The sequence below is a fragment of the Pelobates fuscus genome, chromosome 4, assembly GCF_036172605.1.
Source record: "Pelobates fuscus isolate aPelFus1 chromosome 4, aPelFus1.pri, whole genome shotgun sequence".
Taxonomy (NCBI): Eukaryota; Metazoa; Chordata; class Amphibia; order Anura; family Pelobatidae; genus Pelobates; species Pelobates fuscus.
Window position 1 is genome coordinate 181,328,338 of NC_086320.1, and position 24,156 is coordinate 181,352,493.

General features: G+C 42.6%; 1 protein-coding gene across 1 annotated transcript in view; it reads right to left on the bottom strand.

The window, feature by feature from the left end:
• The window catches only part of C4H5orf22 (chromosome 4 C5orf22 homolog), a 105,162-nt gene extending 81,409 nt beyond the window's left edge, over positions 1 to 23,753 (bottom strand). The window contains exons 1-2 of the mRNA XM_063450561.1: positions 23,515 to 23,753; positions 16,581 to 16,726 (exon numbers count right to left, since the gene is read on the bottom strand). Coding sequence (XP_063306631.1) covers positions 16,581 to 16,726; positions 23,515 to 23,595 — 227 coding nt within the window. The 5' untranslated portion in view covers positions 23,596 to 23,753. The remainder of the gene's footprint in view (positions 1 to 16,580; positions 16,727 to 23,514) is intronic.
• Between the last annotated feature and the right edge of the window lie 403 nt (positions 23,754 to 24,156).

Here is a 24,156-nt window from a genome sequence, read left to right on the forward strand (position 1 = left end):
CACTCTACAGGGGAAAAAAACTTGTTGGACATTATTTATGGCCAGGTCAGTATGCATTGGTTAAGACTCCATATCAGCCTGGGGCTGGAGTGGTGAGGTCCAGGTCACTAGTATCATCACTGTGCATCCATCAGTGGTGCTTGTGCATCCATTTATAAATACGTTATAATGCTCTTATAATTTCCTGTATATTTTGTAACATGTTTTGGTTATTTGAATTTTATTAGGTCTGTCACAGCAATATATAGGTAATGATCATATGGGCTAGTCCCAAATAAAATAAAGTTTTTAATGTTTGAGTCCTGTGTGGAGTTTTAGGGATTAGAGTGACAGAGTCTTTGGAAGAGCTGCAGCCTGGTTGCTGGTCGGTAACATATACACCAACAGGAATGATCAATTTTCTTATTTATTTTTCTTTTTGGCACACCACATTATATATATATATATATATATATATATATATATATATATATATATATATATATATATATATATATGTGAAAATTGATAATTCATGTTGGTAATTTTTGAGGCCAAGGGAAATTCTTTCCCCAAGTCGAAGGTACTCCAATGCAAACCTATTTATGGGTAAATGGGAGGATAAGTTCATTTGGAACCACTCCCCATTCGGTGGAAACCTGGTCCTGTTGCAACGGTACAAAGACGATTGTATTGTTATATGGGGAGGTGATCGTTGGAAGCAGTAGAATTTCTGGATCTAGAGATTTACATCAAGGAAGGGCAGATTCACACACAAACTTAAAAAAAAAAAAAAAAAAAATACAGAAAACTTGTGGATTGTAACACTTTAATTCCCTCCAACATCCACTATAAAAAAACATGGCTAGATAAGATTCCCTACAGCCAGTTCAGGCGTAACTGTTGGGAAATGGAAATATGCAAAGCACAAATTGAGGACATGCAGGACCAATTCTTGAGGAAGGGCTATGCCAGAGATCTAATGGAGGGAGCTAAAAACAGAGCCTTAGAACTACCGACAGAAGCCACTCTGGATAATAAACAAACACAAACTTACACAACCAAAAATGGAGATTCCGTCCTTCATCACTCAGTACAGAAACCAATCTTTCCAAGTGAAAAATATTCTCAACAAACTTAAATTCTTAAAAATTACCCAATATTTCGGGCACTGAATTTAAGAATGCGGTTAGCTCCAACGCTAAAAGACGACAAGATAAATTTGAAAGGTCAGGCTTCTTTAAATGTGGGAAATGTAAGGGATGTAGAAATAATAATACGCAGGAAGCAATGATTAAAGAATTCAAACATATGAATAAAGAACATACATTTAATATCAAAGCCATCTACGTTGTAATTCAATGGGAATTATCTACCGCCTGGTGTGCCCATGTAAAAAGGTATTACCGGTACATAGGAAGATTAAAGAGGACCTTTAAAACCAGACTAGGTGAACACATCAGGAACATCAGAAAAGCACACACAATCTCTCTAGACAGACACTTTTGCACATATTCAAAGAATCCTGAGGGCCTTGAGTTTATGGTAACAGAACAAATTAATACACATGAGAGAGGAGAGGGATCTAGAAAAAGCTCTTGATAGAGCGAAAGCAAAATGGATTTTTCAACTAGACTCCATGGAGCCAAAAGGCTTGAATGCATTTTTATAAATAGTCACTCCAATATATCCTATGAATAAATATTTGTTAAAGTAGACGGACCAGAGTTTATATGTGTATGCGTACATAATAATTTATAGAGTTTGGTAATACACCACACTTTGTATCATAAAGTCATAGGCCTAAAAGTTTTACATATTGGGTTTTATTACTTACCTTCACATCTGTCATTAACTATGGAATTTTCTTCGGTTAACCCCTAGCTCCAGTATTATTCTAGGCTTCCCTCGGTTCAACGCAGTTAACCTGTTATGCATAACGTATTTTTTGTACAACAAATCAAGGTATAGTTCACGACTCGTTTGGTTCTACACCTCATAAGACCTAACACGGTCTCAAGTTCATTACTACTTTTTCCACTGGCTTACGCCCACGGTACGTTAATTCTTTACTATTATTTCTACTTAGACATACGGTCATATACCCATCAGGCTCCGGAAAACACCAAAACCTGACCCGGTACTCAGCCATACCTTCAGGTACTTACGTCTATACCCAAATACGTCCATGCACGACCCCAAGGCCTCCTCCAGCCTTCTCACAAAATATCTTACTCATCCCGGTCACACAGATCCCTCAATGCAGGATCTCACATGGCGCCCCTAACAAACCAACTCCCAATTCAAACCATACGTCACCACGATACGCATAAATACGTCAACATCTGTCTTAAATCCTCAGGATTCCGGAACAAGGACAACATAATACAAGACTTACCACACTTATTACTACCTAAAGGTTCCAGATACCATTCGCAAGAAGTCAAGGTTAGTATCTACACAACACTCCAGTCCTCCCACTTTATCCTTAAATTTACTATCGAACTGGCTACAGGATCTAGGCTAATGCCTTAGCTCACCCTATCAGGAAATCCGTCCCAGCGAGGCCTTCCATCCCCTCCCCACCTCAACACGGAGGTACGGCCCAACGCCCAGATCATAGTTATAAACCTCGCATGCCCTAATACAGGGCGCTAGTCAGGGCCTCACCTGTCACGGCCACACGTTTTGATTCCTCTCTAGTGTCACCGAGAGGCCAACATCCCGCCACCACGTCTGTGGTAACGACGTCATAAGCCAAACCATAGGTAGAGCCTCTCACAGCCACTCGGCATTAGCAGGGCCTCACCTATCCAAACATTCAACAGTTAAGTTTTTAGCTTCGGCATCTAGCATTACAGTCCAGTTCCTCCATATACACCACCCCACATACCCCGCCTACTTCCCTTACACCCCTTCTAATGTATCTTTCACATAATCATTCCTTTTAGAATGTCCCAAGAACCAATTCCAACCGAAGAACTGACAGAAGAAACACCATTTACGCCAATCAGACCAGAGTCTCCAGGCGGATCACTCACTCTTTCAACCCCCACGTCCTTGAGAGCATGGACTATTCCCAAAATTACGGCCGAGCTTAGGCTCAGGGGAATCCCCTTTCCGGCCACAGCTAGAAAGGCCGAACTCTATAGGCTACTTACCCACCAAGCCCCCGAGCCTAGGCCAGGCACTAGCTCTCAAGGACAACCACCAAGCTACAGCACGGCCACCCAGGATACCCTGGCAGAGATCTTGGCCAATCTACAGACCCTCAATAGCAGGCTATCCAAGGTGGAGAGCGCCATCTCCTCCCCAGGCACTACCACGGTAGTCCCAGTCCCTATCACGGCTGTACCCGACATACCAACATGCCCTCCCATACTCCCCCCTCCAGCACCAGGCACAGCCATTACACCATTTGAGTCACCAGCACACTCCGTCCCTGACTATCAAGAAAGATATCCTAGACGGGAAGGACGTGTGTCTGGTGTCTCTGCTCATAGCCTCTCAGGATGTACTTGAGAACAAGGCTTTCAACTATGGTGACATTTCTGTGGTGCTCAAGACAAGGGATCCCAGACTTAATAAAAAATTGTCGATACCCCAGTTTGTGATAGCTTTCGGGATATACCGCGACATTATTTGCACGGTGTATCCCCACAGGAGAGAAGAATTAGACCTTTATCTGCACAAGGTGGTGGATATAGGCATCAAGTACGGGGGCTCCTCTTTCTATGACTACCACAAGTCAGTGTCAGCGAAGGCGGCGACCCATCTGAAGCAGTTCAATATTAAAATGAACTGGGGTCAGATGGACACAGAACTGTTCTGTCGCCACTTCGCTGGACTCAGGCCCCCGGCTTGTGCCATATGCAATTCGACATCCCACATGGCGGACTTATGTCCCGTCGAAGCAGATCCCACCACCTCCACTCCCACCTCACTCCACTTTCACCCCCTACAACAAATCAGCGGGTGGTCTTCGGGATAAGCTAGGTAGGCCCATCTCCTTTCTAGGGAAGGCGCAGGTGTGCAATAATTTCAACGCAGGCTCCTGCAGTTTCAGCGCCTATAGATTATTGCACATCTGCTCCATATGTTTCAGGGCACATACCAAGACCATGTGCCCAGCCAGGTTGTCACCAAACAAATGACTAACCAACATAAACATCGACAACCTGTTTTTTTATCTAAGGTCTCACCCTAGCAGGCATCTGGTGGATTATCTCACCACAGGGTTCACTAAAGGGTTTCTCACGGGTATAGTAGCCATTCCCCCAGGTACACTAGAATGCCCTAATCTCCAGTCAGCACGTTTAGACCCAGTCTCCACAGACACCCTCATTGCCTCGGAAGTCACCAACGGTTTCATGATCGGCCCCTTCACCTCTTCACCTTTCTCCTCCTGGCGCACTAACCCCATTGGTATTGCTATTCACAAATATTCTAATAAAACACGTCTAATTATTGATTTATCGGCACCGCACTCCTCTTTTGTTCCAAGCATAAACGCACTCATTCCAGCAGAAGAATTCTCACTTCAGTACGTAACCATCGATGATGCCATACAGTCTATCATATCATCTGGTAATCGACCCTGGCTGAGCAAAACGGACATTACAAACGCTTTTAAATTACTACCCATGCACCCCTCACTCTGGCACTTACACGGTGTTAAATGGCGTAGGAAATACTACTTTTCTACACGACTCACTTTCGGTTCTCGTAGCAGCCCCAAACTGTTCGACATTTTCGCTGAGTCACTATGCTGGCTGCTTCTGAACATCACCAGGTGTCACTCCGTTATCCACTACCTCGACGACTTTTTACTTATAGAGCCAGGATCACCATCACCCACAGCAATCAGAAGCACTACTGCACTATTTGCCACACTTGGAGTCCCTTTGTCCCCAGCCAAAACTATAGGCCCCACAACTAAATTGACCTTTCTGGGGATAGAACTGGACTCGGTTAACCTCAGAGCTAGCCTCCCTCACGACAAACTGGCACGTTTGAGACTTGTTCCTGCGGAATGATGTTTGCACTAGGAAGGAACTTCAGTCCCTTCTCGGATCCCTGAACTTCGCCATGCGCATCATTCCGCAGGGAAGATCTTTCATATCCAGACTTCTTTGCCTGATGCACGGAGTTCCGGACTCCGGCACAGTTTCTTTGGACCCCCACGCCAAGGCTGACTTAGCTATGTGGGGGAAGTTTTTGAAGGACTGGAATGGAATCTCCATGTTTATCCCCCATCTCTCCACGTCTTCACCCATCATCCACACAGACGCGGCAGCCAATACCGGTTTTGCAGCCATTTTCGGGAATCACTGGTTCAGGGGCCATTGGCCCACTGAGATGGATGCCTTGCCAGGATTCAGAGAGACCTCAGCACTATTTGAAATTTATCCCATTGTGGCGGCCGCACACACCTGGTGTCATCTCTGGTCTGGCAAGGCAGTAAAATGCTACTCAGATAACTCGGCAGCTTGCAAAATCGTTAACAAAGGGCGATCATCTTCCCTGACCATCATGCGGCTGATTCGCAAGCTGACCTGGTTGGCAGCATCCGGCCAGTTTCACTTAGTTTGTTTTCACATCCCGGGTATCCACAACACGGCCGCTGACGCTCTTTCTCTCAGGCACTCCCAACGGCTCACCTACAACCATCCAGGACACCACGGTTCCACAAACTAATCCTGGATTAAGCACACTCTTGAATCCCGCTAGAGCACTCACTCACCAAGCATTATCACCCAACACGGCTATCACTTACAATAGGGCACTTAATATATTTAACAAATTCACTGCAGAATTCGGTCTACAAGGTGACTTCTCTATTCAAACCATGGTGGCTTTTGCCTCTTTTTGCCACCTACACCTCAAACTATCTCACAACACCATTAAACTTTATCTCACGGGGGTTCAGCACCACAGCTTCACCTATTTTCCTAACAATACTCCTTTCCTGTCTTCATACCCCATCAAGAAGGTTTTGAAAGGTGTATCTAAGGCTTCACCTCCACTCACTACCACTAGATTACCTATAGATGGGCCTATCTTCAGGTCACTTAGCAATCTCCTTGACACAGCCCCATTCGACATTGGCACTAATACGGTGATCAAATCTGCTATATATCTCGCTTTCTACGGTTTTCTCAGACCTAGAGAGTTCACCGTGATTTGTCAGGGAGATATTAAGCTAAGCCTCAAAATATCACACCTCACTAAAATAGAGGATCACTACCTACTTTCGATCCCTACAACTAAAACCAACCGGTCACTACACCCTACAATAATTCCTCTCTTCCCTACTGATAATGCCTGGTGTCCGGTAAAAGTACTAGACCACCTACGGTCAACTCTGCACGGTCACCTACCGGACTCTCCGCTCTTAACACTACAATGGCACCCGTTAACCACCGCAAAATAGATGGTACATATCAGAACTCTGTTATCTAGGCTCGGACACAACCCGACTGCATTCTCCGGGCACTCCTTCCGTATAGGAGCCGCCTCTGCAGCCTCTAGCACTAACACACCGGTCCACATCATCAAGAGACTGGGGCGGTGGAAATCCTCCATATATACTGCATATATTCCTCAGCCGGAGAAAGAGCTTCGCCAAGCTTTCAGGAACTTGGTCTTGTAAAAAATGCAATAAAGTGTGTATTTCTCGAATTTATCTTTTGCCCTCTTTTATTTACAGGCCCACTCGTACGTTGGTTTCGGCACACCACGACCAACTTTGCTCACAGTTACTATCCATTACGTATTTAAATTCCGAGCACAAGTTAAAAGGCCGGAATTTGTGAAGGCCTGAATTTGTAGGAGGAGTAAGTCCCCTACTTAAACTCCCAGCCCCTACTCACCTCTGCCGTTCAGCTGATTGTCCCCTCCCACCTACACCCTGTTGCAACTATATTCTCCTTGGTGGGCCCTCTTTTATTTACAGGCCCACTCGTACGTTGGTTTCGGCACACCACAACCAACTTTGCTCACAGTTACTATCCATTACATATTTAAATTCCGAGCACAAATATATATTGGATTTAATGTGGACAACAGTTTGTTTCCATCACCTTTCACTTGTTTCTGTTCTTTGGACAAGCTGATCCTAAATACATCACATTTAGGATCAAGTTAGAGTTCTACATGTTATTCAGGACTTTGAGTTCCCTGATGTTGTAATAGACTGTTTTTCGCATCAAAGAAAGAGGAAGTCACATGTCTGTCAGGGCTTTATATATGGATAATACCTGTTACTGATTGGTTTAAAGTTTATTGATTGACTTGTGCTGCTGGAGGCATAAGTAAAGAAAGTTATGCAAAATATTTACCTCCTCTCATTATTAAAATCAAGATTATAGGTACACTACGTCGGCATAATCTACAATTACCACCCCTCCTGTGGATATAAACTTATCGCATATGTATACTAAATAAAAAGGGACACTCCAGGCACCCAGACCACTTCTGCCCATTTTCTGTGTAAACTCCCACTACCCTTAACCCTGCAACTGTAAATATAGCAGTTTTCACAAACTGCAATATTTACCTTGCAGGGTTAACTCCTCCTTCTGGGTTAATAGCACACATTACGTGTGCTATAGTGTCGCTGGACGTCCTCACGCTATGTGAAGACCTCCAGAAATGCTGAAATCCCTATAGGAAAGCATTGAAAGCATTTTTCAATGCTTTCCTATGGGGGGGGGTCTAATGCCCCCTGCCGCGCATGCGCAATAGGTCTACCCCGCCGGATGAAGGAGCGTGGGCGGACCCTGAACCAGCGCCGAGGGACATCGGCGCTGGATACAGGTAAGTCACTGAAGGGGTTTTAATCCCCTCAGCAACCTCGGATGGGAGGTGGGAGGGAGAGGGGACCTGCAGTGCCAGGAAAACAGTTTGTTTTTTTGGCACTGGAGAGTCCCTTTAAACAACTTATACCAATCACAACAACATATGTTCAGACCAACGAAGTGTAATGATCACGCGCAATAGTCCCCCAATGTTTTTCTGTCGGGAAGCATTGGATTGGCTGTGATCGTCAAGATTGATTATGTCAGCCATTGAGATGGGGCAAGCCGCAAGGTGGGGCAAGCCGTGGCAATTGGGAAAAATCCTTTCCCATGTGATTGGAGGGTGGCAGGTCACCTAAACATACACACACTGATTTTATACCCATGGACACTAACAAACACATACACACACTGCAACACTCCTTCACAAATAATTACTTTTAATGTTAAATCCACCCAGCTTCCCTACCTTTGGAAGAGCTGGAGTGGATCAGCTTTCCCTGGGGCTGCTGTCATCTCCCTGCTTTGCTCCCTAGAGCACTGTTTAGTGATTCAGGGTCGGAATTACTTCATATTCAGGGTCCCTGCATCACTGGAGGATGTGCGAGGGGGCAGAGAGATTACAGCTCCCACGCCACTAACTCCCTCATTCTGCCACCTGCAACTCTCCCTCAGGTCTCAATGAGTCAACCGTCTGCCCTCCTTCCTGCCTCAGCCCTGCGTCCAATATTAGGCAGTTTGTCACCTGAGGGGGCGAACAGGCTCACCAATCCCAGGTGCCAGAACTAATTTCTTGGTCGCCATGGCGACCTGGGATTTGTCTAGCCCTGATAGAATATATATTAAAAAGGAAACTTATCTATACAATATAGAAAGGCAGGAAGAAACCTAAAGGAAGCAGGGCAGGCAGAGCAAACTTCCTATTGCAGGCGCTCGGCTTACAAGGGGAGAACCTGACCATGTTTGTCTTCAACAACAATTTAAACATAGGTCTCTTACATGTCAATCGATTCTTCGGCATAGTCTCTTTCAGTTTGTGATGGAGAAACGAGAAGCTTCTTATTCTGAGCTGTGAGTGTGTGTGCAGTGTGAGGCAGCCAGAGAGGATGAGGGAGCCGAGGGATGCATGAGCAGCCAGAGAAAACCAGGTAAAAACCGAGACCTGTGAGCTAGCAGAGTATGCTGGTCACTTCCATTGGCTGAGCACCCGCCAAAGTCCTCTGCTCAGCCAGCTCTCCCTGAAGTCTGTCTGGAAGCAGAGTGACTTCAGCAGAGAAGGATCAGGCTGTAGGCAGTATGTGCCCTCAGCACTGGAATAAAGGTAGATTTCAGATTTATATTTTTTGGGGGTTGGGAGAGCAGGGACTGATATAGGAAGGGTTGCTATGACCAAAAACAAACAATGTATTCTTAATACACTGTGTTCTTGGTTGGCGTAACCTTTTAAAAGAGTGGGAGTGTGTGTGTGTGTGTGTGTGTGTGTGTGTGTGTGTGAGAGAGTGAGTGTGCGCTCACGGCGGGGAATTTACAATTTTGCTTATAAATGTTTTACACATCAAGTGCAACTAAAGAAATAAAGAAAAATAACTCAAAATAGATTAATGTATCAGTCCTGATTGCTAAATGCCTCATTTGTGTAGGATATATATAAATTTTTGGTAGTTAATGCTAACCCTATTTCAGTGCTACCCCTAACCCTATGCATAGACTAAACCTGAACATACATCTACAATAACCCAACCTAAACTCGGAAAGATTACCTCTGCTGACGTAAGCAGTGACATCAACATGGGGATTCCCCAGGCGAACACCATTGCCAATCACTGGGGTTCTCCATCTGTTTAGGGCAATCTGAGAATGTATATTACCTGTACATTTAAATGGATTTAAAGGGCTGTATGCAGTGCTCATGTGTCAATCTGCTGAGAGCGGGTAGTCCAAGGTACTGATTAATGCCTGTGTTCCCCTGACGTGAGCAGCTATTTAACCCTGCTTTCACCAAAACTGCAGGACGTTCCATGGTGTCCTAACTACGTTACAGATCAATATATTTAGGACAGCATGGAATGGCCTAACATCATCAAGGAGTAAATAGGAGTAAATCACTGAAATGCTAGATGGCAGTTCAGCTTCTGACAGTTTGTAAACTACCGTATATACTCGAGTATAAGCCGACCCGAATATAAGCCGAGGCCCCTAATTTTACCCCAAAAAACTGGGAAAACTTATTGACTCGAGTATAAGACTAGGGTGGGAAATGCAGCAGCTACTGGTAAATTTCTAAATAAAATTAGATCCTAAAAGAATTATATTAACTGAATATTTATTTACAGTGTGTGTATATAATTAATGCAGTGTGTGTGTGTGAGTGCAGTGTGTGTGTATGCAGTGTGTGTGTATGCAGTGTGTATGAGTGCAGTGTGTATATAATGAATGGAGTGCAGTGTGTGTGTATGAGTGCAGTGTGTGTATAATGAATGCAGTGCAGTGTGTATGTATGAGTGCAGTGTGTGTGCATGAGTGCAGTGTGTGTGCATGAGTGCAGTGTGTGTGCATGAGTGCAGTGTGTGTGCATGAGTGCAGTGTGTGTGCATGAGTGCAGTGTGTGTGTATGAGTGCAGTGTGTGTGTGTATGAGTGCAGTGTGTGTGTATGAGTGCAGTGTGTGTGTATGAGTGCAGTGTGTGTGTGTATGAGTGCAGTGTGTGTGTGTATGAGTGCAGTGTGTGTGTGTATGAGTGCAGTGTGTGTGTGTATGAGTGCAGTGTGTGTGTGTATGAGTGCAGTGTGTATGAATGCAGTGTGTGTGTGTGTATGAGTGCAGTGTGTGTGTGTATGAGTGCAGTGTGTGTATAATGAATGCAGTGCAGTGTGTGTATAATGAGTGCAGTGCAGTGTGTATATGAGTGCAGTGTGTATATGAGTGCAGTGTGTATGTATGAGTGCAGTGTGTATGCAGTGTGTGTATAATGAATGCAGTGCAGTGTGTGTATATGAGTGCAGTGTGTATATAATGAATGCAGTGCAGTGTGTGTATTAGTGCAGTGTGTGTGTATGAGTGCAGTGTGTATGCAGTGTGTGTATAATGAATGCAGTGCAGTGTGTGTATATGAGTGCAGTGTGTGTGAGTGCAGTGTGTATGAATGCAGTGTGTTTAAAATGAATGCAGTGCAGTGTGTGTATGTGCAGTGTGTGTATGTGCAGTGTTTGTATGTGCAGTGTGTGTGTATGAGTGCAGAGCATTGGTGGGGGGTGGGCATTTTATTAATTATTATTTAATTATTATTTTAATATTTTTTTAAATGTTATTTTTTTTAGGTAACTATTTTTTTTTATTTTATTATTATTTGTATTATTATTTTTATGTTATTATTTTAATTATTTTTTGTTTTATTATTAATATTTGTATTTTTTCGTCCCCCCTCCCTGCTTGTTAGCTGGCCAGGGAGGGGGGCTCTCACTCCCTGGTGGTCCAGTGGATGGGCTGTAGGAGGGGGCTGTCAGGAAGCTGTTACTTACCTTCACAGCAGCTCCTGTCAGCTCCCTTCTCTCTTCTCCGGTGCGTGCAGCTCCCAGGTCAGCTCCCTCTGCAACTCTCGCGGCCGCGCGGAGCGTTGCCACGGTAACCCGTGGCAACGCTCTGACCCCGCGGCTCTCGCGAGAGTTGCAGAGGGAGCTGACCTGGGAGCTGCACGCACCGGAGAAGAGAGAAGGGAGCTGACAGGAGCTGCTGTGAAGGTAAGTAACAGCTTCCTGACAGCCCCCGGTCCATGTCTGTATTATGGCAATGTAAATTGCCATAATACAGACAACTGACTCGAGTATAAGACGAGTTAGTGTTTTTCAGCACAAAAAATGTGCTGAAAAACTCGTCTTATACTCGAGTATATACGGTATTGTTAAATTGACTATTCAATTTGTTTGCCAGTTAGGTAAACAGTAGAATATCCCATTTACCTTTCAATAATTAAGTACAAGTAGGTCTTTTTCTGTGACGTTTGACGTCCTAAGGGACTCTCAGTTGGAGAAGCAATTAATCGTATAGATCTTTCAGTCAATGAAATAGCAGAATATTGAATCTTACAAGAAAATGCATCTTAGAAGAAAGCTTTCCATTTAGCAATCACATAATAGTTTTCTAATGAGCATTATTTACCTTTTTCAATTAAAGGTTTCTATACACCACTGAAATCACTCAAGCATTCTTCAGGAGAGATGCAAAGTTAAAGTGACAGCACAATTGCAAGTCTGAACACAGGAGCGTATTACAGCGGATTACAGTATTTGAAGTGCGTTAGACAATTCATTCATACAAGCAAAAACAGAGCAATAAGAAAGAAAATGCACAAATGTCAAGTAAATATGGGATCTAGATTATTACTTTATCTAGACTTTACAAGTAAAATATTTGTATACAGTGAACATTATACACTATAAATCACACAACAGAAATAAAAATACATTTTTTTAAAAGAACATGCAGCCTTTACTTTTTCAATTTGATACAGTCTTTGATCTGGATTTTCTTCTTTTATTTCCCATCTTTAAATTTTATAAATAAAGATTACATTACAATCCAATTCATACAAGGTGAAGGCCGGGCAACATTGCAAATTCACAGAAGAAATGCAAGCATTGTTTAATTTCTCCATGTTGACTGCCAGGTGCCAAGGACAGAGCTGAGGGAGCCAAGATGAGGCTTAGAGCCCCAACTGGAAAAAGTCAGCTATGCGTTCAATTTGGCTACTCTGGTTTTATAATAGAATTCACTTTGAATTCTCACTTTAGTAAATAACCCTGAATGGCTACATCAGTGATTTGAAGTAGTCATGGAGCCTAGAGTCTATGTGCAGTGTTTAGTTATGAAATGCGGCACATACAGAGTCTAACCTCTCTGCTGCCAGAGGTGTAAATCCACATCATTGGGGTTATTAGTCAGCCGGAAGCAGATGTTACTTATTCGAATTAGGGCTCAGCCGATATTCGGTATCGGCCTACAGAGATATCGATATTGCCGATAATTGAGACCAGAACCACCAGGCCCATGGCAAGCCCGGGGGTCCTGGGGGCCCGCAGAAAGCGCTTACTTACCTTCCAGTAGCTCCCCTGTCTAAATCTTGCGAGTCCCGCCGTCAGAGTATTGCCACGCTGGCCGCGAGAGTTAGATAGGGGAGCTGAAGGGAGCTGCACAGTCCATGCCACTGGACCACCAGGGAATACCATATTCCCCCCACCCTGGCCAAGTAAGAAGCAAGGAAGGGGGACTAAAAACCAATTTAAAAAAAAAAAAAAATTTAAAATAAAGATGCCCCTCCCCCAATTTACACACATTACATACACACTACACAAACACACTCTGCATTCATTATATACACACACTACACAAACACTGCATCCACTACACAAAACACACACACACATATTCTTGAAAACATAAAACATTCTGACTGGCATGTATATTTTGTGCATTTACCTTAATTAAAAAAAAAGATTTGCAAAAAAATAAATAATAAACCTGTTCAGTTAACAGTAGATTTGTGTAGTAATAGTTTATTTTATTTTTTTTAAATGGTAAATGTACAGGATATTGGTAAGTTAAGGGCCATCGGCCTGAAAGTATATCGGTCGATCCCTAATGTGAAATCTATGCAAATTGGTTGTCTGACAGCAGAGGTGATAATCACGCTCAAGCATTGTATTGAATTCTATTATACAGACTTCCGGTTTTCCTCCCCCCTATTAAAGCAGTACTCCAATGTGACTACTCCATTGTTTAAGCAGTTATGGTGCAGGCAGCCTGTATATGCATATCAGAATAGAAATACTGCACATAAAGAGATATTTAGTCTAGCAACCAGAGGTGTAACTACACTTCCGGCATCGTTATTAGGCAGCCTGGAATGAGGGTTCTGAAATGGCCTGTGTCAATTCTGTGCACAGAGTATAATTCACTGGCTGAGAGTGATCAGTTGACATTCACAGTCAATGAATGAGTGGCTGGATTGCCAGATGGCTTCAGGAGAACTGCAGGTTAAGCCACCATCTGGTGAGGCTCAGTGTCTCATGGGACCCTATTACCAAGGAATGGCACCGCGGTGCTCCTAGCATCATAACCACAAAAGCAGGCTGTAGTGATTATGCCGCTTGGGGGAAACCTTTATTGAAAATAGATTTTACAGACTATATATTCCTATATACTAAAAAAAAAAAAAAAAAAAACACACACACACAGCTCACACTTTTTAGTATATCAAAGTATTATTGGTACAACACTCCTAAAAAAGTTGCCTATCCCAGACCCAAGTTATCACGTGCCCGTAAGAGATCTTTAGTAGATGAGATTTTTTGTTACATACAATTGTTACATACAATTATTTATCAATGCAAAAAAATAAGACACTGCCTCCTATGTATGTAGATATAATAGTACCGGTATTCCAATATCATGTGTATATAGAGTTAATATAGCTATAGGCAGGTCTTAAAATAGTCTCTGTTTGTTTCACTGCTGCAAAAATCATAGCCAGGTACATCTAAATATACAAAAAGAAAGTGAGGAAATCAAAGAAAAAGGCTCATAGTATAATAATGTTAAAGGGACACTATAGTCACCATAACAACTACAACTTAATGTAGTTGTTCTGGTAAGTATAATCATTTTATGCAGGCATTTTCATGCAAACACTGCTTTTTCAGAGAAAGGCAGTGTTTACATTGCCCCTAGGGACACCTCCAAGTGGCCACTCCTCAGATGTCCACTGGAGGTGCTTCCTGGCTCAGTGCTGCACAGTAGGCAGCACTGCCGTTCAGCGTCTCCCCACACTGCATGGGGACGCAGAATTTTCCTCATAGAGATGCATTGATTCAGTGCATCTCTATGAAGAAGTGCTGATTGGCCAAAACGGCGTTTGGCCACGCCCCCATGCTGATGTTAGCCAATCCAATGCTTTCCCTGTGGCAATTATGATGATGTCATGAAGGAGGCGGATCGGGGGCGGGCCATCACCACAAGACACACGTGGCGCTGGAAATAAAGTGAGTTTTAAGTCCTTTTAAGGGGACTGACGGGGGGGGGGGGGGGGAGGGCAAGTCACCTAAATGGGTTTAACACCATAGGGTCAGGAACACAAACCTGTATTCCTGACCCTATAGTGTTCCTTTAAAGCAAGCTGGACTCTTACATTTTATAAAATGGTTACCGGCATATCACTCCCTGAAGGAGTTCCCAATGCACAGACCCATCTGTTTGGCGTCCCGTCAGTTCCTGGGTTGTGTTAGGAGTTGGTACCATTGACAAAGCCTGTGTAATGGCCAGTTGTGTTTGGAACAAAGACATCTGCAGTTGGAACTTTATTAGAAAATAATTATTTATTGACTCTCTTAATAATTAGCAAGCAGCGAAACAACTCCCAACACTAACAACTCAGCAACTAATGGGACGCCAAACGGAGTCTGCATTGGGAACTCCTATAAGGGATGATATGGTGGTAACAATTTTATAAAATGTGAGTCCAACTTGCTCTTTTTACTTATTAATAAATTATTTAGCAATAATACCCTACAAAACTTTTCCTTTATTTTCCCATCCCTACATTATTTTTATATATTTACATGTACCTGGCTCTACATTTGCAGGTATTCTACTAGATCTACATAAATGGAAAGCACAGTCTTATTTTGTTTGCATTCATTTTTGTCTATAGCAGTGGTTCCCAACCTTTTTTCACTTGAGTACCCATTGGCATCCTATTTCCTTAAATTGTACCCCTCATATTAGCAACATTTTTGTTAATACAGTTGCAGTTATTTCAAATTTAACTTTTTTTCCTGTCCCATCTACCCTTCTCCTCTACCCCAGCCTCTCCCTTGCTTCTACTCTTCCCCCGGTATCCCTGCTCCTCCAGGCACTTCTTGCTTCTCACTGTGCAGATAGACAAGCGCAGATACATAGACACACAGATACACACACACATTGATACACAACCTGACAAATGTGCAGATATACAGATACAATCACTGACACACATACAGATACAAACATTGATACACACACAAACTCACATAGAGATGCACAGACACACATACAGATAGTGTTGTAGATACACACATATAAATACAAACAACGACACATGCAGATGCACACATTGACACAGATAAACATACAAACACTACATACAGACACAGACTGCCAAAACACACAGGTCACAGTTCTAACCATCCTCCAGTTTTCTACCTTGTAGGTGCAGAAGGATAGCTTCTGCTGGCTGGGACTAATGTGAGTTGGGGGCTTTCTCCTCTCCCTGTCCCACATGTTGGGAAAGGGGGTGGGGAGGGGAGTGCCCATCTCTCAATTCCACCGAGATTTCCCTGCACATTAGAAGGGACCAGTTACGCCGTTAAACAGCTCCTGCGCATAATGGGCCCCTCGTGGCACATGCCCATCAGGTAACACTAAGTGCGTGGGCCACCCGATGAACCGTCACCCTACGATTTCCGGTCCATGCATTGCATCCGCACCACAGCCATTACCATTTTTTTTGCATCCGCCCGGAGGCACTGAATTGTACCCCTGGGGGTACATGTACCATGTGTTTTCCTAACGTAGTACTGCTATCTATCGAACCTATAGCTGTAGCTCATTATTATTTAATTTTAACAACTTACGTACTTGAATAGTGAACCAAAATAACATCGCTTTTGTCACTCCCCTAAATCTCATTAGTGATTCACTATCAACCTTTCTGTAATAAAACCACATGTTGTCTGATATAGCGGTCACATAAATTTACGCAAAGAATTATACCTAAACAGAGCTTCCTTGTCGAATACAGTGTCTGCAGTCATGTTCACAGGTATCAGGAGGTCTGGGTGGGAATCAAAGTGAATAAAGCTGAGGTTACTGCTCGGCAGATGTTTTGATCCAATAGCTCGATAGATAAAGGGCAGAACCTGCAGAGAAGATTGGGGTGAAAGAGAGTAAAGATCAATCCACAGCTGGCATGTTTCATTCCATTAGACACATCAGACGTAGCAGTAGAGATAGACAACTTTTATAAATAAGGAATGTCTCCCTCGATAAAGAAGATGATGTATGTCAATATCTTGATTATATATAACAATGTTTCTACAATATTCTAAACTACTTTCGTTTGGCAGCTCAATAGCCCAAAGGAATTTAATAAAAGCATATACTGTACGTACATATACATACAAAATGCGTTATTTTCTGTACATATTTGAAGTAAACCCACATTCAATCCATAATACTGCATTGAGGAGGCGACATGCCAATATGCATTTAGTGAGAGTTAAATGAACACTCATGTCACCTTCTTACCTTTAAGACTTAAAGAGGCACTATAACTGCTTATCTCATAGAAGTGGTTATAGTGTTTGGAGTCTCCTTCCATTTAGGGTAAAATAGTTTTTATGCTATATGAGAGTCTCCTGCAGCACATCCCTCTGAGCTGCTTGGTCTAATGAGGAAGCATTAGCCTGAGTAGCAATGGGTAACTGGGGATAGCAGAGTGTGTCAGGTGACTGCGGGTATGAATCGATATAGCCAGAAGGAAGTTTGTAATCTCTGCCTTGGCCTCACCTCCACTACAGGATGGACGGTGGGGAGCCAGAACACTTATTTAGTGTTAAATTGCACAAAAACAGTACAACATGCCAGTCAGAGACAGCAACAGGTAACTCCAGGCACCATAACTAATTCAGTGAGATGAAATTATTATGGTGCCTAGTGTTCCTTTAAACCAATTGGTTGGGCATCCAGCGCTCAACATTTATACCTTCCATCTTTCCATTCCTCTATGCAATGTAGCATGAGGTAGGGTTAGACAGGCAGCAACTGATCAGCTGAGATAAGCAGTTGATGTTCTCAACCTATCAAAAGGATCCCATTGAGAGAAACAGTATGAAAGAACGAGGCATAACCATTTGGTTAATTGAGCACATAAAAAAAAAATATAAATGTTTATATATATATATATATATATATATATATATATATATATATATATATAGCATTAAGCTGTATTAGGTGATTTACTGAGCCATTATTGCCAACCATGCTACAGACCAGGGTGGATACAAATCAATGATTTTTTATTTTTTTTTATTTAAATCAGATTTTTTTTTAAATAAAATGCTTTATGAGCAAAATATATTACCAGGCAAAGGCTATTCCATCATGAAATAAAGATTACTTTTTTAATTATGTAGAATAAGGCTGTATATGTTTAATTATTTTGGTAAATAAATTCCATTAATCCATTCACAATGTCATGCTCTTCCAGAGGTTTTTGTAAGAACCCACATTTCATTAATATGGTTCAGTCACTGAGGCCAGGATACAGTCCACCCAGCAGAGAAGATGTTGCAGGGAAACTGCTGGATAAAGTGTATGACAGAGAAATGGAGCAATGTGCAACAGCTCTGTAGGGTAGAATTGTTAACCTAAGTATTGATGGGTGGAGTAATGTCCACAATGATCCCATTGTATGTGCTTGTATAACAACAGAAGAAGGGAAAGTCTTCCTTGCACAAACAATTGATATGTCAGGAAATGCACCCACAGCAGAAAACTTACAAGAAGTGGCAGTAAAAGCTATAATAACATGTGAACAAAAATTCAAATGTCTAGTACGCAGTTTGGTCACAGACAATGCTGCAAATGTATCAAAGATTAGAAGAAATTTAGAATAGCAGGAAGTGAATACAAAGCTAATAACATATGGTTGCAGTGCTCATTTGCTGCACCTCTTAGCCAAAGACTTAGGTGTTCCAGAAATTAAGACTAAGGTTTTTGAAATTGCTAAATACTTCCGTAACAATCATTTTGCTGCTGCAGCTCTGAAAAGGATGGGTGGAACCAAGCTAACGCTCCCACAAGGTGTTAGATGGAACTCTCTGGTGGGCTTTTTTGAGTAGTATATCAAGTACTGGCCTATTCTGATGACAGTTTGTGAACAAAATCGAGATAAAATAGATAGCACTGTCACGGCCAAAATCCTCAACATTGGGCTTAAAGGACCACTCTAGTGCCAGGAAAGCATACTCGTTTTCCTGGCACTAGAGTGCCCTGAGGGTGCGCCCCCCCCCTCAGGGTCCCCCTCCCGCCCGGCTCTGGAAAGGGGAAAAGGGTTAAAACTTACCTTTTTCCAGCGCTGGGCGGGGAGCACTCCTCCTCCTCTCCGCCTCCGTTCCTCCCCCTCGGCTGAATGCGCACGCGCGGCAAGAGCTGCGCGCGCCTTCAGCCGGTCACATAGGAAAGCATTCATAATGCTTTCCTATGGACGCTTGCGTGCTCTCACTGTGATTTTCACAGTGAGAATCACACAAGCGCCTCTAGCGGCTGTCAGTGAGACAGCCACTAGAGGAAATAGGGGAAGGCTTAACCCATTCACAAACATAGCAGTTTCTCTGAAACTGCTATGTTTATAAAAAAATTAGTTAACCCTAGCTGGACCTGGCACCCAGACCACTTCATTAAGCTGAAGTGGTCTGGGTGCCTAGAGTGGTCCTTTAAGAGAAATGTTGAACATATGCTGAGCATCCTGAAACCCATCTCTGAAGCTTTAAACAAAATACAGAAAAATAGCTGTTTTATTGCTGATGCTGTTGAAATTTGGAAGGAACTGAGTGAAAACATAAAAACAGAACTACACATGGACAGAATTAAATTACAAGCATTACAAAAAAACGAATGGGACAAGTACTGTCTCCAGCTCATTTTTGGCAAATATTGTCAATCTCCAGTACCAGGGTCAAAACTTAAGTGCTGAGGAAGAGGAGTTAGCTATGACATGGGTATCTAGCAATCATTCATCTGTAATGCCAACTATAATAAACTTGAAAGCTAAGGGGGAGGGGGAACCATTCAAGAAATAAATGTTTGCTGAAGATATTTTAAAGAAAGTCACACCAGTGAACTGGTGGAAGTCACTTAAGCACCTGGATTTAGAGACTGATTTCACTTTTAACAGCAGTAGCTTCTTATGCAGGCGTTGAAAGAATATTCTCTTCCTTTGGACTCATTCATTCTAAATTGAGAAATCGTTTGGGACCCGATAAAGCAGAAAAGCTGTTTTTCTTTTCCAGATTATGAACAAAGAAGAAGATGAAGGTGACAAGTGAGCTACAGAGGACAGTATTTAAGTTTTTCATGTGTAGGCTGGGCTGACAGTCTAAGTTTCTTAAAATATATATATTTTGCTTAGCCAAATTAGTTAACAAACATGGATGTTTGTTTAAGCAAATAACATATGCTGTAAAGTTATTGTTTCAGTTGAATAAATCTATTTAAATTATTATTAAGGTAATGATTATTTTTCTCCTTCCTAAGTACAACAGAAAAGTTGTCCAAATATGAATGATTAACCTATTAAACTGGGGATAAAAAAACCAATATGAAAAGTTGTTATTCTAAAAATCTTCATCTACTTGCATATTAAAGTTATACCAGCAAGAATTAATCTTTATGTAGAAAACTATTATTTAAATCAAGCCTTACTGACTAGTGATTTAAATTGTGATTTAAATCAGTTTACGTGATTTAAATCAGTTTGATTTAAATCAAATCCACCCTGCTTCAGACTCATTTGGCACATGGAAATGTCAAATAAAGATATATTGGAGACTTTATTTTAGTGTCCAGTATATTTCAATTTAACAATGGGTTGCAAACCTAAAATCATAATGTATATTATGTGGGTTCCTTGAGAAGAAATGTTAAAAAAAACAAAAAGAAAAAAAAGTGTGATGGAACCATGCAAATAGGCAAATTCAACCATAAAGGACACGAACACAAATTTGTTTAGTTTATAATTATTAAAGGGACATCCAACAACTCAAACAATAAATACCACTGTTTAGTAGATATACCTCAAATAAAACTTGCATGCATTTAATTATGCATATTTTCATTGAAGGTATTTCTAAAAACAGCATGCAAAACCTGCAGTTTACTTGTCTGCTGCCATTGCAAGACATTCTTCACACAGCTTTACAGCACGCTGTTTAGTTGTCTGGAGTGTCCCTTTAATTATATATATAAAAAAAAAGGGCACTGAGGGAGCATGGCTTGGCCATCGAGCTGAATGGCAGCCTGATCATGTGGCTCTGCTCCAAGCACATGCAAATTTTAATACATCCATGCACCAAACTCATTGCCTAGTTACCCCCACACCAAGGACTGCTACAACACCAAAAAAAGAAAATCAGAAACCAAAAGCGGCCTCAGTGGTGACTTTTTGCCCCAACCAGCAGGCCTCAAGTAAGCACCAAAGATGGCGCCTGCACTGCGATGTACTTTTCTCCCGCTAAAGACCTAGGCCTTGGCAACTCCCCTTTAGTAACGGACTTGTCAGAGAAATTCCTACACCACATAGGTAACCTCAAGGCGTACATCTGTCAAGCTATCTCTAAGAGCATACAGAAGTCCGAACAGTGGGGCAACGGACTGCAGACTTGAAAGAGCAAGTCGAAATTGTAGTGACGCCCAATAACCACCTGGATAACATCACCATTTACCTCAGATGACGGATATACAAACGTGAGGAAACTGTGGAGGACCTCTGTAACCTGTCCCGTCATTATAACCTCCGCCTACGAGGTAGCCCAGATGGAAATCTTAAGGTTCGCGTGTTGGGCCTTCTGTGCCCCTTAGACCCAGACTTACCTTATGACTGATGGATTGTTGAAGTGTAGCAGCCGTGAGACATAATCCTGCGGCTCCACTATTTTGAGATTTCCTTACGGGCCAGGAATACTGAGCAGCATTATCCAGCTATTCCCTGACATTTGCCAGGCCAACCTACTGAGGGAGTCGAAGCCTCACACGGATCTGCTAAAGACCAACCAGATTAATTTTGCCTGGGGACACCAGTTCAAAATCTTGGCATTCCACAAAGAGAAGACTATGGTGATGCTGCCCTCAATCTTAAAATCGAACTGCCAGAAAGGTTGCAGCTCTGGCATAGAAACATAGAATGTGACGGCAGATAAGAACCATTCGGCCCATCTAGTCTGCCCAATTTTCTAAATACTTTCATTAGTCCCTGGCCTTATCTTATAGTTAGGATAGCCTTATGCATATCCCACACATGCTTAAACTCCTTTACTGTGTTAACCTCTACCACTTCAGCTGGAAGGCTATTCCATGCATCCACTACCCTCTCAATAAAGTAATACTTCCTAATATTATTTTTAAACCTTTGCCCCTCTAATTTAAGACCATGTCCTCTTGTTGTGGTAGTTTTTCTTTTTTTAAATATAGTCTCCTCCTTTACTGTGTTGATTCCCTTTATGTATTTAAATGTTTCTATCATATCCCCCCTGTCTTGTCTTTCCTCCAAGCTATACATGTTAAGTTCCTTTAACCTTTCCTTGTAAGTTTTATCCTGCAATCCATGAACCAGTTTAGTAGCCCTTCTCTGAACTCTCTCTAAAGTATCAATATCCTTCTGGAGATACAGTCTCCAGTACTGCGTACAATACTCCAAGTGAGGTCTCACCAGTGTTCTGTACAATGACATGAGCACTTCCCTCTTTCTACTGCTAATACTTCTCCCTATACAACCAAGCATTCTGCTTGCATTTCCTGCAGCTCTATTACATTGTCTGCCTACCTTTAAGTCATTAGAAATAATCACCCCTAAATCCTTTTCCTCAGATGTTGCGGTTAGGACTCTATCATATATTCTGTACTCTGCCCTTGGGTTTTTACGTCCAATATGCATAGCTGGATAATGCTGCTCAGTATTCCTGGCGCCCATAAGGAAATCTCAAAATAGTGGAGCCGTAGGATTATGTCTCACGGCTGCCACACTTCAACCTTCCATCGGCCATAAGGTATGTCTGGGTCTATGGGGCACAGAAGGTCCAACAGGCGAGCCGAGCCTTAAGATCTCCCTCTGGGCTGCCTCGCAGGCGGATGTTATAATGACGGGACAGGTTACAGGTAAAGGCTCTCCAAATTCAGCACCTTCCCAGAGAATGACATTAGGCAGATGTGGACTTTGCAGAGGATGGCTGATCCGGCCATGTTTACAAAATTTTAAGATAAGCGTTTCGAGGTTGTTTATTTTTCCAGATGGGGTGCCGTTTTGGGTGGTGGGGGTAAAAAGTGGTGGCCACATAGGGCATTATTGGGGAGTCTAGGGGAGCTCTGACTACCCTTGACAGCTATCCACATGCCCCCTGCCAGCTGGCTTCTTGGCCCAAGTCACAGTGCCACTAGGTAACTGAGGATGACACTGGTTAACTAATCTACTTGGGGTCCCCTTCTTACTTACTGAGCGGGTCTATTTACTTAGTTTACTTGTGTGAGTTTGTGGGATATAAATAGTTCTGCTTGGGGCTGTACACTGATGGGTATTTCTTTTACACTGCCAAATTCAGTTCCTGAACAATCTATTTTGTTTCTCAGCTAGGGCCCACAGCTGTCTATGGGCTGGCATACGTGGAAGGGACATATACTGACTCCTACCACTCTGACCACTTTAAATTACTGAAGGGATCTAAGTGGTTGGAGTAATACAACAGTGAGTATTAGTGTTGTGGAGCTCTTTCACTCACGCAGAAACATTAACAATGTAGCACTTCTAGAAAAGGTAGACATTAGGATCGAAAATAGAGGGGGGGGAGGGGAGGATTTCTATCCAAAATAGGAACTGTGCCGCCTAAATAAGGACACTTGGGGTGAATGTAGGCATCATACAAAATGTACATACATCATGGTGATCTTCCACCACCCAGACCGGCAGATCGTTGTATTTCCTAAGACGTTGACATAGCTTGGTGGTGCTGCTCATCTTGATATGTATACCGGGAAGCCCGGAGTGTACAGCTATATACTTTATTTAGCACCCTTTAGAATGCTACAGAACGTTGTATATCAAACACAGAACGCACAGCTACAGCCAGCTCCTTCTCCCTGATCGCACAACAGCCTCCACTTCCAAATACAGCACAGACCAGGCACACTGATTGGTCGATAGGTAGACCTGTTACCCACGTGCACCAGCTACCGCTACCTGGGCAAGAGGTCTCTGCCGCCATTTTTGTTGATGGAAACTCCAACTGCTGTCTGTGCAACTACCGTATGATTTCCATGATTCTTGCCAGTCTTAAAGCTCTTCGTGTAACAAGTAAATTGTAGTTTCATAACAGATTGAGGGGCTACGTAAGTCACTGAATTTTTATACCTGTTCTCAGTTGATTAGAAATCTGGTACATATTTTCATACCTTCTCAAACTGAGACTCCTGCATGACATTAAAACACAACTGTGATCGCTATAAGCCTAATAGGACAATTATTTGGCACTCTTGCTGCTACCAGTCCTCCAATAAAGCAGAGTGCCAAAGTTAACTG